At 38.6% G+C, this 18,448-nt stretch overlaps 1 protein-coding gene across 1 annotated transcript in view; it reads right to left on the reverse strand.

Annotated features, from left to right (window-relative positions):
• The window catches only part of DPP10 (dipeptidyl peptidase like 10), a 549,923-nt gene that overhangs the window by 295,798 nt on the left and 235,677 nt on the right, over nucleotides 1–18,448 (reverse strand). The window contains exon 4 of the mRNA XM_004711893.3: nucleotides 12,918–12,992. Within this exon, the coding sequence (XP_004711950.2) occupies nucleotides 12,918–12,992 (75 nt within the window). The remainder of the gene's footprint in view (nucleotides 1–12,917; nucleotides 12,993–18,448) is intronic.

Consider the following 18,448-nt stretch of genomic DNA (forward strand, 5'->3'; position numbering starts at 1 on the left):
AAGCTGACAATATAAAATATTAGCCTGTCAACTTAGGATGCAATTTCAATGTAAACACTAACATAAGTATAAATAAAAATTATTTAAAATTATTTTAAATACTTGATTCTACTCGCTTTGTATTTGTCTTCAAAACTTTATATATAAATACATTGACATTTTAAAGATGTCTTATGACTGATAGTTAAATAACAGGGACCAATAACTTCAAGTACACTGAAATAATATGTAAAGGAAAATTGGTATTGATGATTAAATTCACTCTCATATTCATGATTCAGAGAAACAAAACAAAACAGAAAATTAGTCAATCATGGGAAATGTCAAAATACCACATATTCTTAACCAGAAATATCTTGACTATTAGAAAGTTAGAATGTATTTTTTCTTCTTTATAAATATTTTTTAGTTACTGGCATTAAAATGCATTCACATAATATGTGGGGAGGGTTTTGAGAAACAATTTGAATGATACATATAGAAATAAAATATATAAGCACTAAAGTCAAGAATGTGTAATAAATGCTACCTGCATATTGCACATTATTATACGCAATACAGTTTCATATATCTTCCAATTAGAATACAGTTTACATGTGTGTTGTTTTCTTTAGTGTTTTCTCTCTAGCTTATCTGGGTTCTAATATCCATTGGTATATTAAAGAAGTTAACTGTAATGCCAGTGAAAAATTCTCATGATTCATTGGTTTATCATGGCATTAAAAAGTTTTGGCAGGTCTACTACTAAATACCAAAAGGGGCATACCATTCCACTGTAAACTTTAAGCCGGAAGCATTAAATTTCAGCTCAAAATGCAGGGGTCAGCAAACGAAGCTTCATGAATTAAGTGACCAGCGGTACCCCACTCCAATAAACCTCAGCTCAAAGGCCCTAGCTCTATTTCTATGGGTCAGCAAGCCCAACTTCCCCAATTAAGTGCCCAACGGCACCCCACTCCACATACCAGTCTCCACACAAAGCCCTTGACTTTACTTGCTCCATGGGGTGGACAGTCCATGCTCTGGCTCCTAGTTCTGCTGATGCTATACCTGTCTTTCGGACCTGGGAGGCTCGCTGAGCAGGAATCTCGGGTCCAGAGGATGTGTTCCATTCCTGGCTCTGTGATAATGACATCCTCCTCCCTGCTTCTCAGAGAGCTCATGTTATACATTGCAGGATGGCCTTCCAGGGAATCCTGTTCCCAGTCACTCAGAGGTGATCCTATTTTCCCCCTTCTTATCAGACCCATTCAGGGAAAGGCAGTTTGGTGGGGTTTGAGATTTGGGTTAGAAGAACCACATTAAATAATTCACTGCCCTTGCAATATGGTTTCAAAATGGTGGGGAGATAGTTATGCCAATTTACAGAATGATCTCTAAAAATAAAATACAGACAACTTGCACAAAATGAAAGTGTAACAGAAAGAACAGGATCATAGGAGTTAGAAAGATGGAATTGAACCTGAGTTCCACAACTGAAGTGAAGTGAGCCCTTGAGTAAATTAGTTAATATCCAGAATTCTCCAGGCCCTATAGCACAGGCTACTAATGGCTAAAACAATACCATGGTAGATTGAAATGTACAAGCATATAGGAAATACTTCCCATGTATAAGGTATGATTTGTATACTCAACCAATATAGGTTTCCTTTCTACAATCTTTTTGGAAATGGATGCAAAGGGATAGACAAGATATTAGAATTAATGGGAGTGATTAAATAAATTACATATCTTAGTTATATAGTGCAACAGAATACCACAAATAGATGCCTCTTAAAAACATACTGTATTAGTCTAGGTAGTTTGGAGAAACAAATCCACAGCAACTCATGGATAAGAGAGAGTTTTATGTAAAGAAAAGGTGCATCATGAAAACATCCCAACCCAATGCTGCCCAAGCCCACAAGTCCAACATGAACCCATTAACCCAACACCAGGCTTCACCACCCATTTATCCGTCCGCCTTTCAACCAGCACCACATGTGATTATCGGCCAGGCTGGCACAATTAACTAACTCACATACTTTTATTTTGTCACATTTTATGAGGCTACAATCTGGATTCTGAAAGTGTTGGTGTGTTTATGTCACCTGGGTCTAAGAGGTCTCTAGTACAGGGACCCTAAATCCAAAGGTTGTGCTTGGTTCCTGGTCCTTATTTCTTAGGGACAGTAGATTCCTTTCTGCATCTCTCTGCTCTCTTCTCTCTCCCTTTATCTCCTTTAGGTTAATAGGTGATTCAGGCTACATTATAGGTAAATCTGGCTTATGTCAGGTAAGGGTCAGATGAAGGCATTGCATCCCATCCTGGACTCTTTGCAAGGGACTAGCTGATTATCCTATCACATCATGGGGAATGATCTCATCATTACAGAACTGCAAAAAAAATGACATCATTCCATAACTGCCACACCCCTGAGAATCATGCCCCAGCCAAGTGAATACATGATTTGGGGGTGGGGGTGGGAGACACATATTTCAATCCCTGATGGAATACAACACAATGTCATATATCCAGACATCCACTTTTTACCCCCAAATCAACTATGCACCGCCATTGAGTCAATTCTAACGCACAGCAACCCTAGCCAGGGTGCCTGGGGTTTGTAAATCATCCTGGGAGCAGACGCTTCATCTTTCTCCTGTGGAGTGGCGGGTGGGTTGAACTGCTAACCCTGAGGTTAGGAGTCACATCTTTACCCCATAGCACTACCAGGGCTCACTGTATACATCTTGACATGGGTCATAGAATATTTTTCAGAGATGCTTTTGAGAATGAACAATCTGCTATGCCATGCTGAGAACAATGTGAATCCATTCTCCAAGCCTACTGCTGTGTAAAATACACGAGGGAATACATATGGAATGATTCTACTTTGAGAAACTACATGAGCAAGAAAACACTCACCCAAATTGTTACACGTTCAGTGTTTCCTTTGTGATAGTTATGGACTGCACAGGACAAAATTGTTTTTCTTGTGGAGCCAGTAAAAGTCACATGAATGTATTCAAGTTACAAAAATGTACTAGCTAGATGATTTTATGGTAATTAGACACTCCTGGCTAAGGGTAGAGTCAAACCTGTGAAGTTTCCGCTGACCTGCGATCCACCGGACTCTGCACGCACTGGCCTGTGATCTTTCTGCCGTCTGTCATTGCATGTGGCTGCGTGAGTCTGAAGAGGGACTTACGGACTAGCCCTGGATCCAAGGACTTGAGTTAGATTGGGCTGTGATGTTTTTTAGATAGATATTTTTTTTCTTTATATAAAGCTATTTCCCCCCGAAAATCAGGTTATTGTGAGTTAATACAGATACATATCATTCCCTAGTTCAATCACATCAAGCAGTATTCTACACTTGCTACCAGAGTCATTTTCAAAACTTTCTTTTCCTTCCTGAACTCCTTGACACTGGCTCCCTTTAACCACCTTCCTTTCTCCCCCCACTCCCCACCTAAACCCTATTCTATTTGCTGTCACTACAGGTTCATCAAAACTGGGGTTCATCTACCGATATACAAAAACCCTATAACACAGATTCAAGAGTGTAACTGCCAAGGACCTAACACCTCTGATATAAACTCCAATAGGAACAAGCAATAAAATAGAGAGAATGTTGAAAACCAGATCTCACCTAATGTGGGTATCAACTGACAAGGGTTGAACTGTTCAAATCAGGTTTATTCTTTCGATCTATAGTCTTCTCTCTAATGCACTCTGTTTAGTAAACACTTTCCTCCGATCCCTGTATTATGGATAGAGGGACATCACCAAAGTTTATTTCCTATATAATTCCCACAAATGTATCTTGGGCTTCCAGTGACATCCATTGCCTTCTGCCAACCAAGTTCTCACAATTTAGGCTCTGATACTAGTCCCACTTTGACTTTGGATAATACAATTCACAATCCTTCAGTGATTGACGCTGGTGTGCTTCTTCTATGTGGATCAGCTGGCATCTCACTTTGATGGCTGCTTGTTTGGAAACAAGCCTTTAAAACCTCCGACGGTAGTTTATTTCTAAATTCTAAATTTCTGAAATTATTTTCTTTCTTCGGCACACTTTGCTATAGCACCCACATCTTCTGTGTTTCTTTCCTGAGTGTGAGTATCGAGCAGGGCCATGATGTAAGAACTAATTATTTTTAAATTGGAGCTATGATTTAGTGTGAGCCCATACCCATTCCTGGATCTATGTTTTATTATTATTGTTGGCCGTTGGCTTCCTTTCAAAATCTTCTTGTTAATTTATGAGTTCCCGTTCTAAATTTTCTTTGTTGTTTATGTTATAAGTTATGTCACTCTGGGGCATAACAATTTTCCATTAATATTGTCTTTGGTTAGCCCCTGACACTAATTTGTTAAAGCCCGATCGAGGGAGGGATATTGGGTCAATATGGCTAGCTCTGTATCACAGTGCCTGAATTATTCCCTTGTACAGAATCAGTCCTTCTATCGATGGCATCTATTTCAACAAACAATAGAGGCTAATTATCAGGGGGAAATTACAATAACCATCACTGAGAATGTCAGTCACAGGTTTGCCGAAATAACACAGCACTGATGTAGCAAGACCATGTTTGTACACCTTCCAAAGTTCGACAATCTTGGGGCGGCTGTCTTCTGTAAAGCTCTTTCTTATACACAGATGAGTGCCACTTGGTTTGTTTCTCTAGTCAACCTGGCCTAACACAAAAAATAACACACACATTTGGCTCCAAATTCCAAGCATTTTAATATTACATAACGGAACAAACATCAGAACTTAAGGCTGAGACCAGACCTCATGTCCAAAGCTAGAATGGGCGAGTTGGGCATTACATTCAGAATCAAATTACTGTGAAATGCGACAGGAAGAATTGTAAGGACGGTGCAGGAGCTCACAGTATTTCATTCTGCGGTGTATGGGGTTGCTAGTGGTCAAAACGTCCTTGATGGCGCCGAACAGCCCAACTCCAAGGAAATAGTGGAGGATGATCTTTCTTAAGTGTTATATTCTCTAACTCTTTGTCGTGTAAGTAGGAAGGTTCTGACAGCCTATGCTGCTCTGGAGTGGAGCCTTTGGGGGTGAAGGAATCAGTCCTTCTCTCTCAATGGTTCTCTTGCTTCAGCCTGAACCAAACCCCCCTGGAGGCTCTTGGCTGGAGTCTGGTGATGTACATTTCTGTCCAATCCCCAGGTGCTTTGGCTCCTGAGACTATACCTAGAGAAACACACTACTTTTAATTTAAAGGTTTTTATTCCTGAGTCACATTAGACCAATTTGATAATCCTACTACAGTGAACCCTCGCCACTTCGCGCTTCGACTTCCGCGGCTTCACTCTATCGCGGTTTTTGCGTAACAGCGCATGCTCTGTCATTACTGCCACTGATTGGCTCATACTGTACACGCTTGATGCCATAAATAATACAATAAATAATAAATGATAATTGTAACGTCCAAAATGTTTTACTGTATTTTCCCTTTTTCGTTTAATAAATTGGGTAATACGAGTGTAATGGTGACTAAAGGGTGTTTTTTCATGTCCTCTATGCTCTAACTACGAAAATATTTGATTTACAAATAAGGAATCCTACTTCGCGGAATTTCATTTATCACGGTAGGGTCTAGAACCGATTAACCGCGATAAACGAGGGTTCACTGTAGTCCATATATTGTACCAACAAACAAATAATTAAAGGCATACAAGTAGAGACTGGCACAGAGTAGATGCAGTGATATAAACATCTCTGTAATTTTTCTTTTAATATTTCCTTTTCTGAAGTTCAGAAAGGTTTCAATAAATGGAAAAAACCTAGTTTTCATAAATTCAGTAATCTTTGACCCTCCCCTGGCTACATATTACTATCTCCTAGGTAGTTGTTAAACTCCAGTGTCTGAATGACCTCTACATGAATGAAATCAGAATTTTTACAAGGTGAGCCATACACATTTGTCATTCTAAATTTTCTACAGTTGATGGCAATGTGCACTCATGTTTGAAAATTATAGTTTTATTTCCATCAACACAGAGCAGCACTAGTCACTGTAGAAAACTCTAGAAGCAGAAGAAATGGAGCAAGTTTCTTGACTTTAGGAGAGGCTTATAATTTAATTGAGAGATCTGACTACGTTTAATATCATAACAAAACTATTAAGACATGGGCACACATAAATCAGATGCCAATAAAGTACAGTTCCTGTCTCTTGACAATTGAGGGGAAATTCGGGTTATTACGTTGTGCGTTAGTACTTTAAATCTTGCTTTTCCTTTAGCAACATTGTGCCAGGCACTGTGCGAAATGCAGCTCTACTTGTTGTGTAAGTCTGGGAGAAAGGTTGATCAAGTTTTCTTCTGAGGCACTGGAAAGCCATGCATATTAAGAAGATCATGTAGGAAAGGATGCTGGTTTAAAGTAGAAGAACAAGGAAAGCCCCTTGGTGGGAGGCATCTTAGGGCTTTCAGAAACTTTAGGAAAGTCAATAAGCTGCAGAGTACAGAGACACATGGGAGTACGTACTGGGAGGTAAGGTAAGGGGCGAGGCAGGCAGAGCTTTATATACTGTTCTATGATTTTGTATCTTTGCCTTGGGAGAGATGAGATTCGGCTATCCTTTTGAAAAAAAGATAGTGTGGAAAACAGAATCAAATAAAAGGATGGATGCAGGATAACTCCCTAGAGGCTGCTATTGTATCTCAAACAAGACATGATGTAGCTTATCACCCCTCCATATTTGTATTCATCCTGGCCAGACACTCTCTAAGACAAAAAGATGAGCTGGCCGGCACAACCAGGAGCTCTCTCCAGATATTAGGGATCCCACAGTGATCAGCCTCCATAATCATGGTGCTCAGTGAGCTAGGAGGAAAAGCACTGATGGGCTCCTCTTCCCTTGTTCAAATACTGGGCTTTCTTTTAGGGTGATCACAGTTTGGGAAACGAGAGAGGGCAGTTGATACACAATACTTTCAAAGTCATACATGTCTTCTTTGTGTGTGTCTTGTAAAGATTTTAATTTTTTCAACAGTCATATTGGCAAGCAAGTGCTGTATCGTATAATGCAGTAGTTCAATAGTTCAATCATACCACCCCACATCAATTGTTTTTGAACATTCCCCTCCCATGGTTAAATTACCTCCAAGGTGAGAGATGCAATCACAACCCATTCTAGTGCTCCCTCCCCATCCTGTCTTCAGGTCCTGACTCCCCAGGTCCCCTCCTCCTCCCCAATCATTCCCCTAATCCCTGTAAATGTCCTTGGGAAAATTCCATTGTCTCTAAACTCCATTATTCCACAAGTGATTTGAAGCCTCTGTATATGTTAATTTCATCTCAAATTTAATTTTTAAAAAATGTCATTTCACTATGAAATTCCATTTCTGTAGCTATACTCCATAGAAATACTAAATTCAGAAATTTCCACCCCTCTGAAATCAGAATAATATACCCTGACTAATGAAATAGTTAATGCTTGGTAATTTTTCTTTCCTTAATTTTATACAAAAGGAGAAATAAAAATAATAAAACACAAAATAATTCTAGTGTTTAATTTGAGAAGTCTTTTTATTATTTTTCCCATCTTTGTTCATGAGTGTTTTATGCATACACATGCAGAAACCAATAATTACTGCCTATTTTATGAACAATAAAATCAATATCCAAAATGGCTACATGCAAATTAGATAGAAGAAAATAGCATTTAAGTTATTTTATAATTAGGGCTCAACTAAAATGTACAGGTTTATTTGTCCTTCTAAATTTTCAAGCTGTGGGCTCTTGAGTCAAAATTGACTGCTTTGTCCCAAAAACTTAATGATTATTTCATGAAGTTCCTTTTACGTTGTCTTCCTACCAAGAATTCAGGAAAGTATTCTACTTATCTTTGCTTATTTTCCCTTAAAGGCCCAGCATATGTTTACCCCTTCAACACCCCTGTTTATCTTGATTAGAAATGTTTTCTAATATTACCACTCATATCCTTCAATGCTCTGTGGTGGATGTAATTGATTTGGTTATATTACTTTTATTTAACTTTATGTTTCTTGAAGAGGATGATTAATCTTATGTACGCATAACACACACACACACACCTTATGAAATGCTGAACCAGTAGTTTCACCTTAGTGAATGATAAACTGAATGAATGAATGAGAAAAAACATATTTTATTAATATGCATATTACAATTCATTAGATAAGTGTATTTGTTATTTATGTTCACACAGCTTCTTGATATATTGTGCTCGATTATATATAGAGTTGCTATGAGTCAGAATTAACCTAATGGCTGTTAATGACATAGTTGACTAACAGAATTCTAGCATAATTCTTTTTTATCCCCCAGCAGCTTTATTGGTACATAATTTACATATCATTCAATTCAATAGTTCAATCGTTCAGTCATATCAAGGGGCATTGTAGAAAATCCCCCACACCCCACCTCTGTTCAATCTCTTTTAAAATGAGTTGTGCAATCACAATCAGTTCTAGTGCTCCCTCCCCCTACCTCCTTCATTATTAATTCCCCAAATCCCCTTTCCCTCCCTACCACCCGCTCCCCACCCCTGCATTCCCTATAGCCCCTTGTATCTTATTTTAGCCTTAGCACCTCAGTGCAATTTTGTCATTTATTGTTTTCTGTTGGGTTTCCAAGCTATGAAGCCCAGGAGGAGTGGATACATACTGAGAATGGCATAATTCTTTTTGTGAACTATTATCATTCTATGCCTGTGGCTATAATAGCATTTTGGAGGCATTTGGTGGAATTGTCTCCATCTTCGTAGAGGGTGTGAACCAGCTGAAAGACTAAAACCACAGCTCCATCAAAGCCATTCCTCTGTATAAGCAAGTCATCTCAGAAGCTGGAACACAGAGAGAGAACTCAGGACCATTTGAAGAAGAATTTAGATCTCAGTTTGAAGTGGTGGAGACACCAACGGCTGTGGCAAGAAGATCATGGGACAGAGCCAGGTTGAGACCAAAGGCTGATGCAAGGAAACCAGGAGACAGAGCAGAAGAGCAGCAGCAAGCCTATGGGACTGTGAGGCAGAGGGGCAGACCTGGCCCACAGGGCCAGAGGCCAAGAGACCATGGAACGGAGAGACTGAGGATTAGAGAAAGACGTAGTTGCTGCTTAAGTAGAGACACTGCTGTGAGCCAATGCCTGTGTACTTACTGTTGACTCATCCTGGCATGTGCGAACCTGTTAGAACCACTAATGGACCCTTGGGATTTGTCTGTGAGTTCTGTGTGGCCATGGCAACAAATTCTAGACCGCAGCCTTGAAGTAGAGAGCTAGGAAAAGCATGATTGATGTTAGAATAGGGTCGAGAGATGTGAAAGCATGCCTGACATTTGCCTCATGGCAGGCAAACCAGAGGAGATCCACTATGGCGCCAGCCCTTCCAAGCCATTCACTCAACTTTATATTTCACATGCTTCCTTCAGCAACAAACACTTCACATATTATAAGTTAAAAATCAAATGAAAATGAAACTTCAATCTGTGGTTGGAGGATGTGCACTTTCCATGCGGGATAAACTAGTCTATCAGAAGATGGTTTTATTTCTCACAGGTAGTTAAACAACTTATCTTAAAACTATTGTGAAGCATTGTTCTTCTAGAGCAGCAGTTCTCAATGTGTGGGGCGCGACCCCTTTGAGGGTCAAACAACCCTTTCACGGGGGACGCCAGATTCATAACGGTAGCAAAACGCCAGTGATGAAGTAGCAATGAAAATCATTTTATGGTTGGGGGAGTCACCACCACGTGAAGAACTGTATGAAAGGGTCGTGGCATGAGGAAGGTTGAGAACCACTGTTCTAGAGAGAAATTGTCTCCTGTGGACAAGGATGCAGGAGTCTTTAACACTCAAAAATGCTCATGGCCATTGAGTCTTGTGCATAGAGACTCTTTGGGACAGAGTAGAATTGACGCTGGGTTTCTGAGGCTGCAACTCTGTGGGGGCCTAACAAGCCTCATCTTTCTCCATGGAGGCTCTGGTAACGTCAACACGCTGACCTTGTGACCATCAGCCCAATCCATAAGCACCACACTAGTTTGTTCAACACCGATCCTCTTTTATAAGTATTTAAATCTTTCCATCCACAAATCTTTGAAAATTTATAGTGAATCTGCGTAAAGTCCTATAAATATGGAAATTGTACTAAACTGTCATCTAGCTATCTGAAATCTTATTTGAGGCAGAAGATCTCAAAGATTAAATATAATCTATACAGTAGGTGAATTCCACATGCATGAAGGTGGATCCACTGAATTTTTTTCAGTCTTAGTTAAGGAAATGTCCTTCAGTTAATTTTCTAAATTAAACTTTTTCTTTTGAGATAACTTAACTTGCATATAGTCACAAGAAACAATACCAGGAGGCCCTATGGACTTTTTACTGGGGCTCCTTTAATGATAAGAAATTGCAGAATTAAAGTACAATATAACGAGTGGGATAGTAATATTTACATAGTCAAGATATAGAACATTCCAGTCACCAAAACTCTGTCTCATAGTACCTGATAAAATAGAGCCACATTCACCTCCTTTCCTAAACTTCAACAGCTACTAATCTTATTTTTTCCCATAAGTTTGTCATCTCAACAATGTAATCTTACATGGGATCATGCAATATGTAACTCATCAGGAACACTTTAATCATTTAGCATAATTCTTAGAAGATTAGCCCACTTTCATTTGTCAAAAGCATATGCCTTTCTCGTTTCTGAGAAGTGTGGCTGCATAGGAGTGTGTGTAACGGCTCGCCACTGAAGGGTATCTGAGTTGTTTCCAGTTTGGGGCTATTACAAATCAAGCTGCTATAAATATTTGCATTCAGGTTTTTTTGTAAACAGAAATTTTCGTGTCTCTGGGAGAAATGCCCAGGAGTCTAATTACTGAGTCAGATGGTAGTTGTGGGTTTGTTTTTGAAGAAACGGGTAAAATATTTTCTAGAGTGTCTGTATTAGTCTACATTCTCATCAGCCATAGATTAGTGATCAAGTTTCTCTGCCGGTTCCCCAGCATCTGTCACCATTGATTTTTTAATGAATTGTTTTTTGTTTTATCCATGCTAATATGTGTTGCATCATGGGTTTTTTTTTATTCTACCGTGCATTGCATTGTGGTTTTAACTGTGTGCGCCTGACTAATTATCTTAACTGTATTCAGGTGCTTATGTATTTGCTATTTTTATATTCAGTAAAGTATCTCTTTTTGCCCATTTCATGACCGGATTATTTTCCTTTTCTTTTCAATGGTGATGTTTCAGAAGTTCTTTCTGTATTCTAGATACTAGTAGTCCTTAGGCAGCTATATAAATTACAAATGTTTTCTCCTAGTTTATAGCATGACTTTTCATGCTCATAATGTGGCATTTTTCAGGGCAAATATTTATAATATTGATGAAATGCAAATAAATGTTTTTTCTCTATTTTTAATTTTTTCTTAACTCCCAACGATTTCCAATTTCATATTGAAGCCCACATTCATTTTGAATTCTTAAAAGTTATTAGGTCAAGGTTCTTTAAAAAAACAAACAACTTTGCTTCACCTCCATTTGTTCAAAAGACTACATTCGATACCTCCCATTGCTTTTGCCCCTGTGTCAAACCACAATAGAAGTTGGGCGCATTCATGTGCATGTGTTCGCGGTTCTCTGTTCTGTTCAGTAATCTCTGTGTTTGTACTTCTGCCCAAACCACACATTCTTCATTACAGTACTTACAGAAACTTACTTTAAAAATGTCATCATCACTTTAATATAGCAGTTTTTCACTTTTAAAATCTTTAGACAAAGAATATTACTGTATGTACTTGTGTACAAGCTGAGTTTTCAGCACACTTTTAATGCCATTTTTTGTGGTATTTTTCTGAAATTTATTTCTCTTAATTTTACTTAATTTTTCTTAAAATTATTTCTCTTAAATTTACATGTGATGTCCTAAATCTCAATGAATACCAATGACACAGAGTAACAATTAATAATAAAAATATAAAGAGGAAAAAGCCATGGTTTAAAATCAGAACAGATTCCCTTCACACTAATATCCATGGCTTTTTACAGCATAAAATATTTCTTTTAAACCATCAAAATATAAACAATTCAAAATGCAGAGCACATGGGCACTGCAAAAGACACTGACGCCATCAAATTCCAGGTCTTTTGAACTGTGAAATTCCCTGGCTTTCAGTGAGGTGTCCTGTCTAAAGTCCATAAATTTTTATTGTCCTGTTTAAAGCTCATAAAACTTTCTTGAATTGTTTATCCTTTACAAAAACTAAACTGCTGCATTGATTTTCTGACATTTAATTTGCTCCTGAACAGCAAAAATTATATGTAAATAGAAACTACTCAACAACCACACTTATTGCCTAATTGTGCTTTAGATCGAACGGACATGAAATCATAAAGCACTAATTGCAATTAAGATGTTTTATTAATACAGAATCACTTGTGGCATGTTTTATAACCGCAAGGCTGATGCTTAAATACCACTAAAGAATCCACTGACCACAATCTGATGAGCATTTTCCACAGTGCTCAGTCTCTCACCACTAAACACACCATGGTTCTGGGCACAACTAGCGGGGACATCTCTGATGTATACATACAAGGTAAACTCATGTGCACACCACAACATCTTGAAAATTTCAAAAGCCTCTATTTGTTGAGGGAGTTAATCCTAGCAACACTCTGAAAAGAAATAAATTTGGATCAGCACAAACTCAAGGCAGATTGTTTAAGTTGCTTGCTAGCCAGAAAAAGCACCATTACTAGACTGTCTCATGTCATCTTGGCGATCAGTGCCACTATAAAACTATTGGATATGCCAAACCCCCCTTAGAAGAATGAACCGCCAAGAAAAATTATGAAATGATGCCCGAATGCATCATAGAGAAAGTGTTCCCGAAGAAGGTCACTCCCTTACCTGTTTGACATCATATGCCAGAAGAACATATTTTAAATCTGGTGACACTGAATATCTTGATGCTTTGAAGGTTACCTGAAAAGAAAAAAAGAGAGAGAGAGAGAGAGAATTATCTTAAAAAGTTTAATAACATTGAGATTCACGTGGCGGAGGATGTATCAATCTAAAAGAAAATCTTGATTTGTATGACAACATTCTGAATAAGCATTCTCTCCTATTATCAGTGAGGGACAGTCAGAACAATGGTTATCGGGTCCCAGTCCATACAGGCATGGACTCATTCCAAAGGAAGACATGTGTTTGCAATGCAGAGCGGATGACAGAGAAGTTCCTTCCTTCATACCCGTATCTTGGTCACATCAGGTTGCTTACCAAAAAGGTCTAATGAAATCAGGGATTTCTAAGGAGAATTGTGGGGCCAGTTAATTCTAAAGCAGGCACCGTCTCCAAAGGTTCTGGCAAATGTTTGGGGAGATATCTAGGGATAATCACAGGGGTATTTTAAGAAGAAAATTTTAAATGCATTCAAGAGAGAAGGGCAAGAACATTTTCACTGCGGATTTTTTTTTCCCCATCAAGACAATGAGCATGCTCATTCTTCAAGAAGATCTAGGGCTATCTTACGAGAATTTCATTGAGATAACCTGGCCCTATGCACCCTACAACACTGATCTGCCTCTTTAGACTTCTTTTCGTTTCCAAACTCAAAGAATATTTACAGGAAATTTATTTGAGTTTCAGACGGATATCAAAACTGTCATTTTGAAATGATATAACAAAGGAAGCATAATTCCTTAGGTAAGGTTAAAGAAATAGAAACTACGAATAGACAAAATTGGGGCTATATCAAAAACCAATAGTTTAACATTTCAATACTTTTAACATGTTAATACATTGTAAAACAGTTTTCTGTGGTTCTGTAGTAATTTTAATCTGCTGCATGGACATATACTTATATAGATGAATATAGAAACGTGGAAAATTCATATTAGACACTCAGTAGGAAAAACTGGTTAATATAGTTTTGCAAAGGATATTTTGTGACGCCTTGATCTTCTCCTAGCCTGTCTCAAATAAACAAGGTGCTTTTTCATTTTGGGTAAATCTAAAAGAAAACACCAAGTTGTTAGTTTATGGTGTTATAATTTAGCATCTCTCCGTGTGGTTTTTGTGGTTGGATGTTATTGTTGATGTCAGGTGCCAGAGTTAGTTCCAACATCTAGTGGCCATGTGTACCTCAGAAGGAAACACTGCCCGGTCCTGGTCAGAGCTAACTGTTGCTATTTTTAATCCATTTTTAAAGTCACAGTGTCAATTCACCTTGTCCAGTATCTTTTTCTTTTTTGTTGCCCCTCTCCAAACATGATACCCTTTGCCAGGGACTTGTCTCTCTTGATAACGTGTTGAAAGTATGTGGAGAAAGTCTTTCTATCCATGCCTCCATGGTGCATTCTGGCTTTATTTTTTCTAAGACAGATTTGTTACTTCTTTTGACAGTCCATGGTACTTTCAATATTCTTCACCAGCACCATAATTCAAATGCCCCCATTCTGTTTTGAGCTTCCTTATTCAATGCCCTACATTCCCAAGCATATGAAGCAATTGAAAATACTAAGGCTTGCATCAGGCACATCTTAGTCCTTAATGCCACATTCTTGTTTTCAACCCTTTAAAGTGGTCTTGTGCAGCAGTGTTACCTAATGCAGTGTGTCCTTTGATCTCTTGACTGCTGCTTCCACGAGTGTTGATTGTGGATCTAAACAAGAAGAAATCCTTGAGTACTTCCATCTTTTCTCCATTTGTGAGGATTTGTTTTCTTTACATCATTTGTAATCCATATGGAACAGTGTAATCCTTGATCTTCATCAGTAAGTGCTTCTTGCCAGCCCTCTCACTTTCAGCAAGCAAGCCATGCCAATTACCAATTGGAGGTTGATATTAAGCCTTCCTCTAATCCTGATGCAGCACTCTTCTGCATAACTGGACTCAACTTTTTCTGGATATTTGCTCACCATTGAATAAGCCTGGTGAGAGTACACAACCCTAAAGCTTAACTCTCTCTCTATTAAACCATGCAGTGTTCTCTTGTTTTGTTTGCAAAACGACCTCTTGAAGCATGTATACATTCTTCAGGAGCGTAAGTATTTTCAAATTCTGAATCCTCTCAAGGCTATCCATAATCTGTCATGATTCACAAAGTCAAATTCTTTGCATACTCAATTAAACACACTAAGCCTCTCTCTGGTCTTCTCTGCTATGAGCCAAGATCCATCTCTCATCAGCAATGATATCCCTTGTGCCACAGCCTCTTTTGAATCCAGGATGAATTTCTGGCAGTTCACTGTCAATGCACTGCTGTAACCACTGTTGAAGGATCTTCGGCAAAATTTGACTTGCATGTGATATCAATGATAGTGTTCTATAATTTGACCATTCTGTTGGGTCGCCTTTCTTTGGAATGGGCACAAGCATGGATGTCTTCCAGTCAGTTGGCCAAGTAAGTGTCTTCCAAACTTCTTGGCACAGATTAAAGAGTGTTCATCATTTATTGAAACATTTTAATTGGTACCCCATCAATTGTTTTTTGGGCAATATCTACAGTGCAGTGGAAATCTTTCTTCAGTACCATTAATTCTTGCTCATATACTCCTTCTTGAAATGGAATGTTGACGAGTTATTTATGTTATAGTGACTCTATGAATTCTTTCTAACTTCTTTGAATGCTTCCCCCATTGTTCAATATTTTACCCAAAGAATCTTTCAATATTTCAACTCCAGGCTTGAACTTTTTCTTCAGTTCTTTCAGTTTAAAATATGCTAAGCACATTCTTCCCTATTGGTTGTCTTACTATAGCTCTTTACACATTTCATTATAATACTTCATTTTGTCTCCTTGTGCTGCCCTTTGAAATTTTCTGTTCAGTTCTTTGATGTCATCATTTCTTCCATTTACTTTAGTTGTTCTACAATTCAGAGCAATTTCGGAGTGTCGCTGACTTCTACTTTGATGGACTCTTTATTCCCTGTCTTTTGAATGACCCTTTGCTCTTCATGTATGGTGTCCTTGATGTCCTCCCACAGCTCATCAGGCCTTCTGTCATTAGTGTTCAGTGAGTCCTATCTGTTCCTGCGACGTGTTCAAAATCCAGATGGCATATACAAAGGTGTGTGTTGGCTTCTGTGGCCTTCTTTTAAGGCCACAACTGCTTCAACTGGAGCTCACATAAGGGCCATGGATGACCGGTTTCCTAGTGGGCTCATGGCATTGTTTTAGCTGATATTAGGCTTCTGCATGGTCTCCTTCCACAGATGTTGTCCAGGTGGTTTCTGGCTATTCCATCTGCAGAAGTCCATGTGTGTAGTACCTTTTGATTTTTGGGGTAAATAAGTTGTTGATCTTGAAAAATTATATCACGTGGTCTTCAGCTTCATCTCGGTCACCAAGACTATATTTTCCAAAGATGTATTTTCAGCTTTTGTGTCCAATTTTTGCATTCCAATCACCAATAAGTATCAATGTATCTTGATTGCAAGTTTCATCAATTTCAGACAAAAGTTCACTGTTATGAATCTATGTAAATTCATAGTCACCCTATAGGACAGGAGAGGAGTGCCTTTGTCAGTTTCCAAGATGGTAGCTCTTCCTGCGTGTAGAAATGCCCTCTTCGTCCTGAGAAGTGGTGAGTGGTTTCAAATCACTGATCTTACAATAAATAGAAGCCCAATATGTAACCACTAGATCAGTAAGGTTTCCTGATTTCAGATGAAAGATCTTGGTAATTTCTTCCATTTCTTTTATTACGAACTTTAGAGATCAGCACAAAAATTTGAATAATAGTTTGTATTGAGCACGTTTCCTTGTATTGGGATAGATATTATCTTATCACAGAAAGTGGTGTACTTCAAGAGAAACCTTATGAATTCTTTAGTCATATTAACCCATATTATTCCATTTTAGCTCACTAATTCCTTTGAGATGGATAGGAATGCATTCTAGTTCATTTTTGACAACTTTTAGTTTTAGTAGATTCATAGTTTGTACATCCCGTTTCAATGATTAATAGATGTTTCTGGCTATGTCTTCTTTTTTTAAAAAATCAATTTATTGGGACTCATACAATTCATCACAATACATAGATCAATTGTGTAAAGCACACCTATACATTTGTTGCCCTCATCATTCCCAAAATTCTCTTGCCTCTTGGGTTCCCGGAATCAGCTCATTTTCTTTTTTTTATTGTGAGTCTTTCCTATCAGCAAATGTAGGCCCCCAAGGATTCACATCCTCATGGTGGACTCTATTTTGAGAAGATGGCTCTTCTTCAGGCATATTTTGGATGGCCTCTGACCTGAGCGTGCATCGGCGGGCACTCCCATTGACAGGGCACTGCTCTATTGGTGAGGTTTTCAGCATCTAGTTCCATTTGTCATGTCTGCAGTGGCGACCTCCTCAGACAGAAACCGCCCGTTCCTTCTTTGTAGTCTGGAAGCTCTATTGAAACCTGTGCCCGTAGGTCGGCCCTCCTGGCATTTGAAATAATAGTTCCGTAGATAACATCCAGTATCACCGCAAATCACAGGCTACCCAGTGCAACAACCTGACAGCCAAGTTGAAAGGTGGGAGGTTCAAAGCTACCAGTGCATAAGCTGCTCTTGGGGAGCTCCCTGCCCCCTGGCAGATGTCAGCACTTCCATATATGAATTTTCCACCGGAAAATATCAAGCTTAAAAGTCCTCCCTAGAGTCAGATGGGCTATGGCTGAACCTTCCAGGTGATTTCTGGCCTACTGGTACCTTTCTCTAGTCTGACGCTAGGAGACCTGGTGGCAGAGTGGACAATGACTTGGGTTGCTAACCACAAGGTTAGCAGCCAGAACATACCAGCCATTTCAAGGGAGAAAGATGAGGATTTCCGCTCCTATCAAGATTTATGACCTTGAAAACCCAAAGGAACAGTCCTACTCTGTCTTACAAGGTCACTATGAGTTATTATCAACCCAATGGTAGTGAGGTTTTTATTGCAGTTAAATCTGAAGCTGCTTATCTGTGAAAAGGTATAATAATGGTTGTTACCTGGGACACTGAGGAAAACGGAACAGACTGCTGGGACTCCATGTAGTTTTCCCTCCTAATATCATGGTCAAGTGAAATTTTGCCAGTGTTGTTTGTAAAGAGCAGTCTTGTTATAATTCTTCCAAGACAGATTTGTTTATTAAAAGAATTTTAATGGTATCCTTAAAATTCTTCACCAGTACCATAATTGGAAAACAATAAATCGTTGAGTACTTATTTTTAAAAGAACGTTTTCCCATTAAAGACAGAAAGCCAGTTTCTTTTTAAAAGCAAGGCCCAGGGAGAAACACATTATAACACAAATGCAGAACTGATGTAAAAAAAAAATACGGTGCATCTCACTGAATCTAAACGTATGGTTTAATCATTCAATAGTCTCGTGGTGAAAAGAAAGAAAGAGAAAAATACATTGGGTGTGAGTGCTATCATTTTACTAATATGATATATTTAGTTGAATT

This window comes from Echinops telfairi, unplaced genomic scaffold (genome assembly GCF_000313985.2).
Source record: "Echinops telfairi isolate 266 unplaced genomic scaffold, ASM31398v2 ScPeMD7_15;HRSCAF=58, whole genome shotgun sequence".
In the NCBI taxonomy this organism is placed as follows: domain Eukaryota; kingdom Metazoa; phylum Chordata; class Mammalia; order Afrosoricida; family Tenrecidae; genus Echinops; species Echinops telfairi.